The sequence below is a fragment of the Lichenostomus cassidix genome, chromosome 4 (assembly GCF_008360975.1).
Source record: "Lichenostomus cassidix isolate B80296 chromosome 4, HeHo_3.0, whole genome shotgun sequence".
In the NCBI taxonomy this organism is placed as follows: Eukaryota; Metazoa; Chordata; class Aves; order Passeriformes; family Meliphagidae; genus Lichenostomus; species Lichenostomus cassidix.
The window spans coordinates 3,042,747-3,059,108 of NC_139484.1; the positions used below are offsets into that span (position 1 = coordinate 3,042,747).

Genomic DNA, 16,362 nt, shown 5'->3' on the forward strand with positions numbered 1-16,362 from the left:
AATGCAGAGCAAAAGAAGTAATTTGAATTTTGGAAATCTGTAAAAACAACAAATATGTTTACTTCTGCCTTAATTTCCAAGGTATTCCAATGTGGGACAGTGCCATAGAAAGGCCCTACACTGATAATTCAACTCTGTTGCCTTGGAGTCAATTAGGTAAGTCCAAACTGACATCAAGTGTGAGAATCTCCCATTGACACATGCTGTATATCCCATGGGACCACATTGTAACACTAGGGGATGATCCACAACACATGTAACAGAGTCTACCCCAGTTTCAGAATGGAACTAATTCACTGGTTTGTATGAGGTACTTGTAAAAAGTTACCTGTAGCACAGGTAAAACCTAACATTGGTTCAAATCAATGGGAACTTCCTTTCCCTTCCAAGATCAGGCCTGACTAAAATCAAAGAAATTAATCCTGTTGACTTCAGCAAAACTATGGATAGTGCTCACTGTGATCAATGAATGCTGTTGTCTGTCACTTTCCTGAGAATTGCTCTTAGTCTAAAATTATAATTATTTCCCCCATCATTTTAACCTTGAGAAAAGGGTGCCTCCATCAGAACTACTTTTTAAGAACTATCTTGAGAATCAGTAGCAGTATTGCTTACTCACGGATCCTTATATTAGAACATTCATAAATATTGTATACACTGAGTGTGTAATGTGCTGCGTTGGTTCCTCTGCAGCAGTGAGATCCATCATGTCAGCAATCAGTGGTTTAAGGTCTGAGAAACTAAACTGAACCTGAGCGATGTAATGGGCTCTGAAAGACTGCAGGTATCTTATGTGGACAGAGCTGGAGAAAATGAGGGGTCTCACACTGTTCAGCTCTGGTAAGAATGGCTCCAGAGGAGCTGCTTCTTAGAAGGAAAATATGGATATTCATTTTTAAGTTCTCATAATATGCTATTAAAAAAACCCGAAAGACCTTCCATGAACTGCTTGGACTATAGTATTGCAGGCAGGGAGAATAATCTGGTGTTCACATTATGAGCCTGAGGCTTGATTCTTCTCTCACCAAAGTTTAGTGAAGCCTTATTGGATTGACATTAGTGGAATCAAGTTGTTATAAAAGCAATTTTAATGTTAAGATTCTAAAGTGAGACCTTCCTGGAGATGTGTACTTCATTTCCAGTTCTGCCACTGACCTTTTACAAAGACACCCTATTTTGTACTGTTTCCTCTTTGTAATAGAAAAGAAAGTAACCCACTTAACTCAAAGTGCTTTTAAATGAGATGTGTAAAAGCATAGCATGAACAACATATGCAGAAAACTGTTAACTACATGCCACACAAACACAGTGTGGCAGCAGTTGCTTCCAGGTACTGAGCTAGGCCTCATTCTTGGAACCTGAGTACACTACAGGTAAGTTGTTATTAGCAGTAACTAAAATACTCAGTTCTGGTGGACTTAAACTGGATCTGTGTAGAGAGTACTCCTATATTCATTTATTGTCCTCTATGATGTCCTTGGTTAATTATGATAATTTGGTTTACTTGCTTTCAGGGCATGAATAAGTAATGTTACCCAGATATTTTTAGAAGGCAGGAAATGAAACACAAAAACCTATTATTTTAAACAATAAAACTGATTTTGGACTGGTACCACACAATGTAATTGCAAAGGCACTTTTAAAAAAGAATTTCATTGTTACTGTTTAAATATAAAGCAGTTTAGTATATACACATGCACAAACTGTAGCCCAATTACCTTTGCAGATGAGTCTTAATATTTAAGCTAGAAAAGCCTAGAGCTTTACAGCTAAGTCTTTGAATATGGTATTATATTTTGTTATGGGAGGTGCCTAATACTGAGTATGGGCTTCCTTAGCCCAGGTACTAAAGCAAGAGGTGCAGAGCATTTCTCTGAGTAGTCTGTCCCTCTCTAGCTATAACCACACCATAACATTGCCTCATTGGCATGTCTTTGCTTCTCGGGAGAAAGGGACATACTTCAGGGGGAATGTTATAATAATGTTTATTTCTGGGCAAATGGCTTGATTTATGTCCATGCTGCACCTTAAGCCATCTCACAAACTCTGGAATTCTTTCATATTGCCTCCTTTGGGACAGACATTGGCCCTGGTGATGTCACTGGAGTTTACCAGCAAGTCCAACAGGAACAGATGACCTGTCCATCAGAAAGTATTGGGTATTGTTCGGTAGATGTGTCCTCCCCCTTAGCAGGGGCCAACCTGGATTTCCTTTTTCTGGGGGAACAAAGCAGCATTCTGAGAAGACTGAAAAAACACAGCTAAACCCAAATCATGCAGTACTTTTGGTGCGTTTTTTACTTAAATGCCCTCCATGCTGAAATTATGGGGGATTTTGGAACTTACTTTACTAAGTGCAAGATTGGGTTCTTAGCAATAAACTGCTGTGTTCGTCTTCACTATTATATTAGACCAAGTCCTCATAAAGTATTTTGGGAAGCAGACTGAAGAATTTTAAAAAAACCTATTAATATGTTGGGCTAAATTAGAGAAGCAACTGTGGCATGCTTTCTGAAAGTGAGACCAGTTAAAGGGCATGAATTCTTCTTGGTTTTTTTTCATCTTTGTCCAGTTATCTGTTTTTTCCTCCATGCCATCAGCTGCCTGGTATTCTTTCCAGGGAAACATCTATACTGCGTAACATCATTCTATCTTCTTGGAGTGGAGTGCATTTGACTTGGAACACACCTTTGGAGGCTGCACTTCTTTTAATGTGTAAATGATCAATATGGACCTCGGTGCCTCCATATCCTCTTCATGTGGCATTTTATATCAGTATGTATAATTATCACATTGTTCAAATTAGCATATTTTTTTTTCCCACACACCTACTACGGGTACTGTTGCAAGAGAGGGATAATGATCCTTTTCACTGATCTGAAAGTACATTAATTTTAAAAACCCCTCACAACCCAAAGTCAACTTTCACAACAAACAAAATAATATTAATGATCAACTTCCTTGCTGGCTATTGCAAAAGATGTAAAAGGAAGGTCAACAAAGGAGGGAATTTTAATTTCAACAATTACACTTAATCATGTTTAGTATAGCTATAGATGGGACACAATTCTTATTTAGGTGGGAGATAATACAAGAGCAATGCAGGAGAAAATGTGAAGTCATTCAAAACCAGACTGTAAATCAATATATTTAATGCCAACACTGATGAAATGTAAAGCAAGACAGGGCTGAATGCTGAAATTGCTGTTCACTCTTTACACACTGAAAACTTCCACGGAAGTCAGTGGGAGTTCAGCTGGGAGTGTGTGAGGGGAGCACAGGTCTCTTGGGTCAGCTCACGGATGCCCTCCAGCACCAGCACTAGCTTGTGAACCCCATTATCCCAAGATGTGAGTGGGGAAAAAAAGACGTATTGTGTGAACAGTTCGTCTTTGGAGCAAGGCATCCTTCTATTTCTCCTGCCACTTCACTTCTGTAGATCAAGTGCTTCCCGGAGAAGTGAAGCCGGTTACAAAAAAGGAATGCCAGCCAGCCTTCGCAAACCGAGCCACTTATGGCTCAGCTTTGAAACGCGGTTCACCTACTCAGTGTTAGAATAGCAGCGGAATAAAGCCAGCCGGGACCTTCGTCTGTGCGCTGCATCCCCTGATGCAGGAGTTCAACTGTCCTCTGAACAGCTTGGACAGTCACTTTGGAAGACGGTGTCCGTCCCCTCGTTCACCGTTCGCTCCAGCGACGGGGAACGGGGTGCGGGATGGGAGAACGCCGCCGCCCGGCCGAGGCTCTCGGTGTCTCTCTCCCGCCTCGTCCCGCAGCCCCCGCGCACTCTCCCGCTCCGCTCCGCCGCCACCCCGCGCCCCGGGCTCGCCTCCGCCCCGCTTACCTCGCTCGCAGTCAGCGCGGCCGCGCTGTGCCGGGCTCCGGCCGGCCCCGGGGGCGCAGCCGGGCCGCCCCTCGCCGCCGCCGGGCAGGGCGCAGGAGCTGCGGCGGCCCCGCGGCGCCCGGCCCGCCGCCCCCCGCCGCGGAAGAGCGGGCGCCGCGGGTGCCCAGGGGCGCTGGGCCGCGGGGAAGCCCCCGGTGGGGCAGCCGGCGGGGGGCTGCGGGGGGCGGGCGGCCGGGAGGCTGGCGGAGACCTGCCCCGGCCCGCGGGCTCCGGGGATCGCCCCTATCACCAGCGCCACCACGAAGCCGGTGAATGTCATGGTGCCAGTCCCGCCGGCTCGGGTCCATCTCCCCCTCTCATCGCGCCCGGGATGCGAGGGGGGGAAGGCGGGGCCGCGGCGTCCCGCTAATCTCCCTCGCAGCACTCCCCTGCCGCCCGCCCCCGGCTGCCCGGCCCGCGGGGGCAGGGCGAGCGGGGCGCCGAGAGGCGTGGAAAGGCGCGGCCCCGGGGCTGCTACCTGCTGCATCCTGCCGTGGGGCATGACCCCTCGGGCGGCCTCGGCGGGGGCTTACAGGGGGACGCTCCCCCCGAGCCAAGCCTCGGGGCTCCCTTCCGCTCCCCGCCACCCCCGCGGCCGCCACCCCTGTACCATCCCTCGCCCTCCCCGGCCGCCCGCCGGGTTCTGTGCTGCCCGCGGTCCCGCCGCAGCTCGGCAGGCTCACCCCTACCCGCTTCTCTCTAGCACTGGGGCTCCCCTAGCAGCCACCTTCTCTGCTCTCGCCCGCGGCTGTGGCTCCCCCGACCTCCGATAGCCTCGCAAAGAGCAGAAGGAACCCGTGCAGAGCCTCGCCTGGGGCGCGAGGCTCTGGGATGCGAGAGGGACAAAACGGGCCCGCAGGGCGGCTGGGGCGGCACAGGGATGGAGAGATCCCCAGACGTGTCAGCAGGGAACAAAGGGGCTCGAAACAAATGCCGTGAAATGTCTTCGAGGGTTTAGCATTATCCAGCTCTGAATAGTAATCTGCTTGTTTCCAAGCTCTGCATTCGTCTGCATGACCTGATCATCTCTGATTTCCTTGTCCCACCGGGATGGCTTTCAGTTATTTCTGCATCTTTGCTCATGTCGTTCGATTGGATCGTTTGGGTTATTTACTATGTTTTATTTTACCACTGATTTTAATCTATGCCGTTCATTCACAAGGTCCAATTCCGCCTCATGGAGCGCATACCCTTTATTTGGCAATTTGTCTGTAATGTGAGTCTGTAGAGTTACCTCTCCATAGGATCCCTTTTCCTCTCCAGTTTTTTGGGGGTGTTGTTTGTTTGTTTTGGGATTGGGTCTTTTGTGTTTGTTTGGTTTTTTGTCTGGAAAGTGTTAATCTGGTTTCTGAGTGAGCACATCACTATTTCCAGTACCTTTTGTTGAGACAAAGTCTGAAAGAAAGAGGGTGCATTCTGCTTTCCATGCCTAATCCCACATATATCCAGTGAGCAGTGCCTTTCATTTAGCAGCCTTCAAACCGTTCAAAAGGTGCAAAATGCAACTTTACCAGTTTAAACTTTTATTTATATAAACAAAAGAGCTCCAGTGCTAAGGAAAGTGGGTCCCTTAGTGTTTGGCGTTACCTGTATTCATCTTAGTTCTGTTCATCTGTGGTTAATTCTTTATTGCAGCATTAGAGTTTGTATTTTAATCACTCATGATGTTAAAGAATACTCTGCTGGGGTTTCTACAGGAACGTGATAACTATGCTATCACAGTGTCTGTTGTACTTCTTTGTGGACAGATACACACAGATTGTTCTTTCTTGCTGAGGTTTCTTCTGGGGAAATGTACATATATGCATTATTTTTTTTTAAAAATCAAGGCTGGCAAGAGTTTAATTTGTTTTCAAAGTATTTGAATAAATGCAAGACATTAGCCTGAAAGCAACTCATTATGGCCATTTTTTAATTGTCTGAAATTCTGTTTCTGTCATGACAAGTTGTCTGCTTTTATCCTTTGGAAAGCCCAGTTAAAAGCATGCTTAGCCTAGCTGGTTAAGGTTTCCTTCATTGCCTAGTAAACACGTTTTGGCATCACAGTAAAGCAACATTTCATTTTCCCTGACCTAAGCTCTTTTTCCACCCCCCTGTAGCCTGGAAGAGGAAGGGTTCTGCTGATCAGCACAGGGGGGAGAGAAGAAATGAGTATGATGAGTCTTGCAAAGCGCTTCAGGCAAAGCTCTGAGCCTGGCACTTATGTATTCTGATTGCATTCGCCTCCCCAAGCTGTGTGGGCTGTGCAGTGAACTTTCTTTACCTATCTAGGGTAGAGGTGTTTGTGTTTGAGCTTGCAAAATGTTACTCACAGGAGGTGGGGGGAAAGAAGGGGGCTAGGCAGGGAAAAAGGTTTGGAAGTAACTAGAATTCCAAAATAAGCATCAAGAAAAAATGCCATGTCATAATTATTCACTCCCAAGAAAGGGTTCAGGTTTAATAGAAGGATCCACATGTACAGATTCGCTCTTGAACATTTTCGTTTTTATCATGATTGTTCTTTTTGATGTGATCTTATAGGGAGAACGAGCCTTCATTTGTTTTAGTAACTACAAATGAGCTTTTCCCTGTGATATGAGATGTGTTATTCCTACAGGAAATAATGCTTTGGTTACAATTTACGAATTAAGCACTCAGTCTGGCTTCCATTCAAGATATTGCTAGTAAACTCACTAAAAAGGAGCTGCATTCTTCTAAGGAATCCTGGAGCTGATGGAGGTTGTTTTTTTGCAGGCTGTATGCTTTGCACTTTGGTTGCAGCTTCTGTCTTGGCTTGAGCATTTACACATGTGTCCTAGGTTGCAATACAGATGTATTTAAGTATTCTATTACCACCAGCTGTGGGCCGTTAGCTGTTACCAGCTGCTAATGACCCACTCCGAATGACAGGCAATGGGCCATCAGGGACCCACCGTGTGACTCATGGACTTATCTCATCCCATTGTGGGATGCTCTGCCCAGGAGGGAGGAGCCAAGCATTCCCACCTGGATATAACCTGGCCTTGGAACTGCCTGAGCTAGCCCTGTCTACTGGGTTCCCAGAGGACAAGAGCTACCACTGGATCTTCAGCTGGACACCAGACCTTCACAGGATCACTGCTTCAACTGAACTACTTGAGTTGGACTGCTACCACCACCCTAACCGGGTGTCAGGTTGTATCTCACTTTGTCAGCACTTTTCCTTGTATTATTTCACTTATTTTTAATTTCAGTCTGGAGTTGTGATCTCCCACTGGTTTGTTTTCAAACCAACACAGAGTGTCCCCCCCCCCCCCAATATGGTTTCTCTGGTGCTTGAAGAGTGTGAGCACATGCGCAGTTTGTGCTTCGGCTCTGGCACTTACAGGTGCCATGCATGAAATCATTCTGATCTGCTTGACTGCTTTTACCACACTTGTAGGAAGCTCATTAGCTCTGTGACTTCTACCTCTGTCACGTGTAGTCATGATCACTCAAAAGTTATTGGAAAGAGCAAAGACAAAGCACGAGTTACATTTTAGACTGTTTTTGAGAACCTTGATTCTTTTGGACTGGAAGATTGACTCTCACACTTAAATTAACAGTAAGAAGCTGCACAATGCTTTAAGGGTGGACTTTACCTTCACGTGTTTAGAGAGGCTTATCACTCTGATATAGCTTTAAAAAGACACCAGATATGAAATGCTCTTAGTGCATTTGGTTGCCTTAAAAAGAGTTTTCTCTGCTGTACAAAACTGCTGAAAACTCATTTGCAAATTGAGTTGCAAATGAAAATGAAAGAAAATATATGTTTTCTTAGTTAGGGAAATAGGCAAGTAGTTCTTTGAAAACCTCAAAATTAATCTGGGTGTTGCATACAACTTGGATTCTGAAATTACAGCATCACCTTTTCAGGAAAAAAAAAGGCTAAAAATGCTGAAAAATCATAAATCTTTGGAAACTGTGCTAGTTATACTCTTGCAGCAGCACTGGGGATTTGAAGTCAGTAATCTTTGTTGAACAAGGCCTGTATTTTTATGGGAAAGCAAAGGCTTGCTTTGGTCTTTTGACATTGGTTGGGGGAATATTCTATTAAGACGACTTTACAGTGGGTGAAGTGGGTCCAGATGAACCCATTCCCCCTTTTGCAAAACAGTTTCAATATTTAGTATTTAGCTTGTACCTCTCATGCACAGAGGTTCTGACAGCAGTCCCACAGACCAACACTCGTGAGCAAAGCTGGGAAATCTGTGCTGTGCGCTGGTAACTTCCATGAGAGCAGTCGTAGGAAATCATCTGCCAGAATAGGTTCTCATTTCTGTACAATTCCACAGGGTTGGCTGCTTTTTTCTCTATTCATACTTGGTAGTCCCCACACCAAACTGTTGATAAAACAAAGAATAATAAATAATTCATAGTTAGGAATGTATCTGTCATTCCACCACCCCCTGTTCCCCCATATTTCTGTGCATAGATTCCTTAGGTTACCCAGGAAATGGAAATAGTGGAAATATTAACATAATACAGAGCAGTGTGGGTTATTCATAATATGCAATGTTTTAAAGGAAACTATCTCAAGAGCTTCCTTCATCCTAATAGCTTTCTAAAAGCAGTTGATATTTCTTCCCTGTGACTGACTCTGATTTTGCAGCAAGTGTGTGAGGGTACAGGTTATTAGAGGACTAATTTTCAGTAAGTGATTCATGTGAATAGGTGAAAATATCTGCTGTGGGGGTTATACATGCAAAAATAGTAGTCCTGCATTTCAAAAACATTTAATACCCAGCATTTAAAATTCAGCTGGAGAATCAGTCTGATTCTGCTGCCATTTGAATCAATAGGAAAATTCACTGATTAGCTTCTTCCTGTGTTCGGTAAAGCTGCTTACCTTTATTTTCGAGTCACTCATGCAGTATGCTGTCAGCAGAGATTTTAGAAAAGCTGAGCACTTCCAGCTGCTGGTGGAATTCAGTTAAAATACTAGTGACAAGTGAAGGCCTGACTCAGTCCTGCCTTACTGCCACTGATAGCTCTATCCAAGGTATTCTCTCCTGCATTCCCTCCTGCCCAGGTTAGTGTCACAGCAGTACAGGCAGGACAGATCAGAGCAAGGGCTGACTTCAGGCAATGAGATATGTGAGAAATTCCCTCAGGAAAGAAGTACAAAGCTGAGAAAATGTAGTCAAACAGCCAGGCCCAACAATAAAATTATTTTCATACTATCTAGCTAATAATTTTGTTCTATATTTTCTTAATATAATCAATTACACTGGGGCAAATGGATTAAGTGCTGGAATAAATTGAAAAACTTACATGTGACTTAGTGGGCACTGGGTGAGGTCAAACACCAGGCAGGCTGAAGTCAGGAGTAGGAGAGGAAGCAAGGCTTCACACAGAGCAGAATTCCATGTGCAAAATAGGCCATGGAATGAGTGCTGAAATGAGTAAACGTTTTTAGGATGTAAGTCAGTGCTCTTACAAAATAATTTTATTCATTAGTGTCATTCTTTTTAACTACATCGGCAGCAGAAGTTTGAAATGCTGCCAAGTCTGACTCAAAATTAATTTGGGTTTGTGCTTATGTAGAAGAGAATAGGCCTTTTGTCCATAATTGCATGTAAGCTCTATAGGGTGACCCTGCATTACACAGGATGTAACTGAACAGCCTGTAATTGATGAGGTTTCCATTAACACATAACACAGTGTGCACAGTAATGAGATCACAGAAAAGACTTTTTTAAAGTGTTAAGTACTGTCTTGTACAAGGAGCCGAGTTTGTATTATATGGGAGTAAGAAACCTGTTTTCCTGGAACAAGGCCATAAGAAACTTGATTTCCTGGAGGAGTTCAGTACATTGGTACACGTGTGCCTGACACTGGGTTACACAGACGTGATGAAGTAACTGCAGTTAAAACTGAAAGGTGAAGGGGATCATGCAAAACTGGGGAGCAGTTTCTGTTGCATGTGTAAAGCAGGTTACAGGAGTACCGTGTGTAACACTTTGCAGCACAGGAGACAGGATGTCCATGATGTTGCTACTATTTCAGTAACACCCAGGAACGTGCAACTAGTACAACATACAGGCCTGTTGATGCACTCACAGGGCCGTGGTGTTTGAGCCTGGATTTATATTGCTTCCGTGGGCAACCTTCAAGCACTCCATATGTTCCTCTCCCAGAAGGAGCGTTCAGCAGATCCCAAGTGTGCAATGGATGCCATGTGGCAGAGTGGGGAGTGAGACTGGAGGGTGAGAGCAGGAGAGCCCCAGCCTGCCTGTATAAATACAGCAGAGGTGCTGCTTTATTTCCTGATGCTTGGAATGGAAAGTAAAGGCAGCATCCCATATGTTGCAGCCTGTTAACTGGGTGAAAGGGGAAGTTGTGTAGCAGCCTATAAATAACTATATTTAAAGAGACAAGAATGTGGCAAAGAGGATATTTTGAAGAAATGGAACAGAAAATTACATTTGTTAACAAACAAGCCTAATGGAGTTGTGCATAGAAATAGAACTTTTGTTCCAAACCTGACTACCCTGAGTGTATGGGGGATTTGGTAAGTGATTTATGTCCTTTAAGGGAGAGAAAACATGGGGAAAAAATTGAAAAATTTTCTTTGTCATAAAACATACATCTTGGACTCTTTTTCATGTAGAAGGTGGCCCTTGCAAATGAGTCAACATTAGGTAAGACTGCCACAGAGCAGGATTAAGCCTTATTTATACAAAACATCTCATGTCACTGAGGACAACTGGTTCACAGAGCTGAGATATATGACCTTCTACAATTTCCTCTGACATTCATGTGTGGAAGGTTCCCTGGGGTAAACAATGCTTTATAAATGTACTTGTTTACATAAGATCTTCTCTCACAAACAATCCAGGTAGTTCCCTCTGATTTATGTCTGGAATGATAGAATGTCTCTTCTCTTTGTTCAGCGATAAATTTCTGAAAAAATTTCTTAATACCTATTTCAAAATTTTGCATTTCATTTTTGTGAAGTGTAAGTGCAATGAAAATCCCAAACCACAGAAGGTGAGGCAGGCAGGGCTGCTTTGTGTTCTCATCTTCCACCTAACCAAAGTCTCACCTTCCCATTAGCAGTTGAGTGAGGCATTTCTGCTGTTTGGTACACAACATCCAACAGCAACCCACATATAGGGTGTAAATAAGGCTTTTTTTCTGCAGAGTTTGAGGGATGCAGGAACTACTTCAGTGCTGAGCAACATACATGCAATGACCCTTTGTCAACATTACCCAAATTTAATCCTACCTAATTTAAATATTTTTGTTTCCTGAGAAAGAAATTGTAAAGGCATCACTCTCTTATCATTAGTAATATTTTTGGATAAGAATATCGTTATTGTTTCAAAGGAACACATATTCTCATACCTAATGAAGGGAAAGCTAAAAAAACAAGATTATACCTATTTGACTCAAGACTGGGATTTATTGGTTGTATTGAAAGCAGAAGAGCTAATTTAAAGTTATCTTTTGCTTTACCTGCAATTTCAATTATTTGAGAAGTTTAATAACTATTAAGGAGGGGAGTGTATTGCTGAGTGTTTATAAACCATATTCTGTTGGCTGTATAGGTTAATAATTTCACTGAAACCAGTGAATCTTCTCATGTTAGTGAATAGATATCGTGCATGATGAATACAAGCCTTAGTTTGCCCATATTGATACCCTTTAAAAAATATAGACTTCAGAAGTTCCTAGCTTGCTTTCACAAATATATGCAGAGCTGGAGCAACCATTTCACATTGATTACAATAAAGTGATGCACAAAGATGTACTTGGCATTTGTGCCTCCTTTTGACAATGTAGTTGAAATTTTACAATGCAGTCACACATGCATTAAAATAAATATGGTGAGTATCCTGCCAACAGTGTTGAGGAGATTCTGTACCAAGTGGGATCAGAGTTGTCTTTGCACTGTTGAACTGTGTCTCTTGTAGTTAAACAGTGCTGGCATCGTGCAGACCTGTGACAGACATTTGCACTTAGATTGCCTTCATTCCCACAGAATGGGGGTGGGAAGGGTGACAGATGACAAGGAGGGCAAAGAAGGAAACTTCCACTGCTGGAAATACTGGCAAAACAAGCTGCTTTCTTATAATCATTATCGTTGGCTAAGTCCTCCCTTATTCATCTTCACTTCTGACTGATGGCTCTTTCTTATTTCCTCTGATCCCCCTTGTCCTATCAGTTGTGATTTCCCCATTGCTATTTCCTTGATAATCTAATGGCTAAGTGGAATTACATGTTCCAATTTGCTATTTTCACACTTAGCCATCTTGGTCAAGTGTCAAATAAAAGTAAAAATATGTCAAGTAAAAGTAAAAATTAAAATTAAGGGCATTAGATTATGAAAAGCAGCATATTTTTTCTGTAAATATAGCTATAAAAAACGTAGTTACTTCTGGTTTTATATTGATCTGTTTAGCACAACTTATTTTTGTAAACAAGCACTCTGTTAGAGTACACGCTCCTTTTTTTACTTTAGACTTTTAAACATGATTTACACAATACCTTCTAACAGTGTTAAGTAACTAAATCCTACCAGACCAAATACCCAGTTATATTACATAGAAGTACTGCTAAGTTTATCATTGTAAAATTTCAAAGCTCTTGTTGCTTTATTATGGTTATTATCCTATTTTGGAACCAGGTGTCAGAATGTTGCCATTAGTTTCAGCAGAACCAGCTTTTAGCCCTTAAAAATCAAGTAAGTAACTTGTGCTGGGAGCTGTAGGAGGTGGACTTGCAATGTGATTCACAGGATCATAGAACACCAGGTTGGAAGGGCCCTCAAGGACCATCTGGAACCAACTTTCTTGGCAAAACCACAGTCTAGACAGTATGGCCCAGCACCCTTACAAGTGTCCAATGTTGGGAAATCCTCCACTTCCCAGGGGAAATTATTCCAATGATCATGAGTGGTCCATATGTTCAGTTTGTTTTTTTTTTTTTCTGTATGTGTAGGTTTTAATTCCAAATTTCTCTTTGAATTTCCTAGGATCCAGGCAAAGTGAAAAACAAAGTTAAATCTTTCTCTAAGATTTAACTACAAGCCATATTCTGGAGTTAACAAGAAGATAAACAATAAACTCAGAGCTATATTTTTTAATGTTGTTTGCAAATAACGTGCTGATGCAAAATACTTCACCTATTTAGCTATGGAGGTAGCCAGGAAACATAAAATAGTACTGAAAACAAAAGTAATGAGTATATGAGGTAATGCATAAGGATGAGGTTTTTTTAGAATACAGAGACTTCAGACACAGGAGGTTTTCAGTGTACAAAGCTGCCGTATACCATAACATTCTGTACAGTAGTTTGTCTCCTTTATTGCTACTTAGTGCAAACAAACCAGCTCTGAGGTAAGGGCTACTATAAGCACAGAAAATATGCACAACTACCAAATGGAAACATAAAAATAAATGTGTTTGTTTTGCAAGTATGATAGGACACAGTTTCTGACTGTAAGATAAAACTGGCAGTATAATTTTAATATCTTGTGTGAAAAACATAGGGAAAGCACGAAAGTGATAGATAATATTTTCTGATCTCAGTGCTTGTAAAGTTAAGTCTAAGTCGGTGAACACAGATGTATAGAAATATGGCTCTTTGTTATTCAAAGCATTACAAATTCACACGTCTTTGATGCTTTAGTTTGTAACAGTAAAGCCTACAGATGTCGAGTCTTTAAATCCATACTGCCCTTGAGTGGATCAAATTCAGCTCAGTGGTAGAACAAATAACATCCCTGAAGTTTGTAGAATTACTACAGATTTGCCCTTGCCTCACTAAGGGGGCAGTGTTGAAGTGAAAAGGAGTAAATACAAGGCTAGATGTAATGCAACGTAAAGCTGCACTCCACCCTCTCTTCACATGCTGTATCTTAAGGCATTTACACAGCCATTTATCTTAAAAGGTCAGTTGTATTGTAACACATTCTCTGAACGTGGTGATAAGCCAGTATTGTCAGATCTCAAAATGAAGTGGGACTTGAGGAAAGAAATGTAAAAAGGCCAAATCTTAGCTTTTGCAATACAAATTAACAAACTGAATTTGTAGAACAGAATAAACTAGACCAGACCACACTGCAATGTGGTCCAACTGCCCAAGTACCTCAGGGCTGACTAAAAGTTAAAGCCTGTTGTTAGGGGCATTGTCCAAACACCTCTAAAACACTGACAGGTTACCTGGGCCACTGACCACCTCTTCAGGGAGCCTGTTCAGTGATGACCACTGTCTCATAAAGAAATGCTTCCTAATGTCAAGTTTAAATAGCTGTAAACAGAATGGTTTGAATTAAGGATATAGACTATAATTTTGGTAGTTTGTGAAATTTCTGGAACAGAGCTTGTTGAGCAGAGGATTTTTTAAAAGCAGGAATAATTTTCATTTCCAGGAATTTAACAAATCCAATGCAAGGTCTTAAAATCCTCTCTTGGCCTGTCCCCATTTTTCAGCAAAACAAAGTTCAGTTCAAAAAGCTTCTCCAGCTCTGCTCCAATCCTGCTGTTCTTCTTCTGGCAATATCGGGTACTGCTTAAGGAAGACAACACAACGTTTAGTTCAGAACATTTAAGAAACTAATGAAGTTTATTCTCTGTAGGGGAATTAGAAATATTTTTATCATTTTTTAAACTACTGTGTGCAAGTTACTCTTGCCAACAAAACAGAATGAAATGTGATGCCATTCAAAAGCAAAGGAGTTACAGTATCTCTTTGAAAATCCCAGTCAATGGTCACATCCAGGTACAATCAGCTGGTGCAGAGGCAGCAGCTCCAACGTCAAGGCATCATATCCATCACAAAGGATATGTCCAAGGCTGGATCAAGTGGCAGTGCAACTTGATCTAGATGAAGTGTGAAATCGCAGCACATGCCGCTCAAATTATCCAGAGCCTATTGGCAGGGTGTTTATGAAGGCTCTGTTTTGGCTGGATGATTGTGGGCTTACTAAGGACAAGCAGTACTCGCCTAGTACACACTCTGCTGGTACTTAGATACTTCTAGTAGAATTTTAAACAAAATTGAAGCTGCTGCAGTGGGTTTGTCTAGATTCATGGGTGTGGCTTTTTTTGCAATGCGCTCATTAAATCAGATTTGCCATCGGTCAGATGGCAAATCAGATTTTCCACGGTCATTGTGTGGTGGGGACACAGCCTCAGGCAGAGAAAGGTAGAAAAGCGAGGGTAGTCACTGGGTTTTGGGATACTGTCACTTGTTCAAATTAGGCTCCAAAATCGAGGTAACAACTTTTTAAGCTATTTCTAAAAGGTAGATCTAGGTATTTCATTGTGAGCATGGGGAAAAGGGACATGAAATAGGAGTAAAATTTTCTATTTTTCTACTCATCTGGTTTGAGTTAAGAGATGAATTTATCTCACATTGCATCTGTTTCATCCATTTGGTGCTTTTAATTTATGAATTTATTTAGCATCTAATAGGGCTCAATGGAGTTTGAGTTTTGTGATGTGAAGAACAAATAAAAGGAGAGAACAGTGCTAAATTAAGCAGTTTGGGCCAAATTCTGTAACTTTTACAGTAATTTCTACTGACACAAAATAAGTAGCATTTTTTTGCTAAATGGAGTAGCCTAGACTTGAATATATGTCTGTGTAACACAATTCCCAAATGGGTGTGAAATTGTATCATTATTAGTGTTTCATAGATACTTTATAATGCCATAAATGGTTAAACGAAGTGGCAGAGAATGTCTGCTTATTGCACAACCACCTGATATCGGAAGTAGGTAGAAGTAGGCTGGAAGACAGAATTTGAATTCAAAATTATCGCAACAGTAGAAATAATTAGAAAGATTGAATGCATGTCAGTAAAGAGAAGTGAAAGGTAATGTACTCAGGGACAATCAGTTAAAGAAAAACAGGATGAGGAAACAACTGGCTTCATAAATATGAAGGAAAATATCTGAATAATGGATCAGAGTGGATGGCAGTTCCACAAACTCAATCATCATTACACTAGCAAGAATTTGGTCTGATACCTTAACAGAAACAGACTGGATGCAAGGCTCAGAGAGCTGAAACCACAGCATGCCCAGAGAAGAAAGGCACAGAGCATTCTGCACTGTTTTGAAACAGTGTGCTGTACACAGCAGAACATCTTCATAGCCATTAATGTTTGTAAGGATCGGCTCATCATAGCAACCAGTTCTAAAATTGGGGTGCAGACTCCCACAAACCTCATCAGATCACATCCAGGAGGAAGTGATTTTGTTACTGTGCAGGGACTTCTACTGTATTCATTACAGCCAACAATATCAAAGCACTGTACAGTAGCAAGAGACAGCTACTGAGCATTTTTTTTCCTATAACATTTCCACAGATAGGATAGCATAACTAGTAATGTACTGCCTAAAGAGATAAATAAACAACTTTTGGTATTTTAGGTTTTTAACATTTCCAAAGCTCCATCATTTTTTCTAGGATATTCTATCACTGAGAAATGTGAGTGGCTGGAGATAGTTTCTTTTTTTATTAGTCTGC

The 16,362-nt window shown here is 42.0% G+C and overlaps 1 protein-coding gene and 1 long non-coding RNA gene across 2 annotated transcripts in view; one reads left to right on the plus strand and one right to left on the minus strand.

Moving 5' to 3' along the window:
• PRSS12 (serine protease 12) overlaps positions 1 to 4,310 on the minus strand; it is a 32,743-nt gene extending 28,433 nt beyond the window's left edge. The window contains exon 1 of the mRNA XM_085057632.1: positions 3,845 to 4,310. Coding sequence (XP_084913758.1) covers positions 3,845 to 4,163 — 319 coding nt within the window. The 5' untranslated portion in view covers positions 4,164 to 4,310. The remainder of the gene's footprint in view (positions 1 to 3,844) is intronic.
• The window catches only part of LOC146437696 (uncharacterized), a 30,220-nt gene extending 15,259 nt beyond the window's left edge, over positions 1 to 14,961 (plus strand). The window contains exons 5-6 of the long non-coding RNA XR_014851502.1: positions 82 to 156; positions 12,861 to 14,961. This is a non-coding gene — a long non-coding RNA (uncharacterized LOC146437696). The remainder of the gene's footprint in view (positions 1 to 81; positions 157 to 12,860) is intronic.
• Positions 14,962 to 16,362: the final 1,401 nt, after the last annotated feature.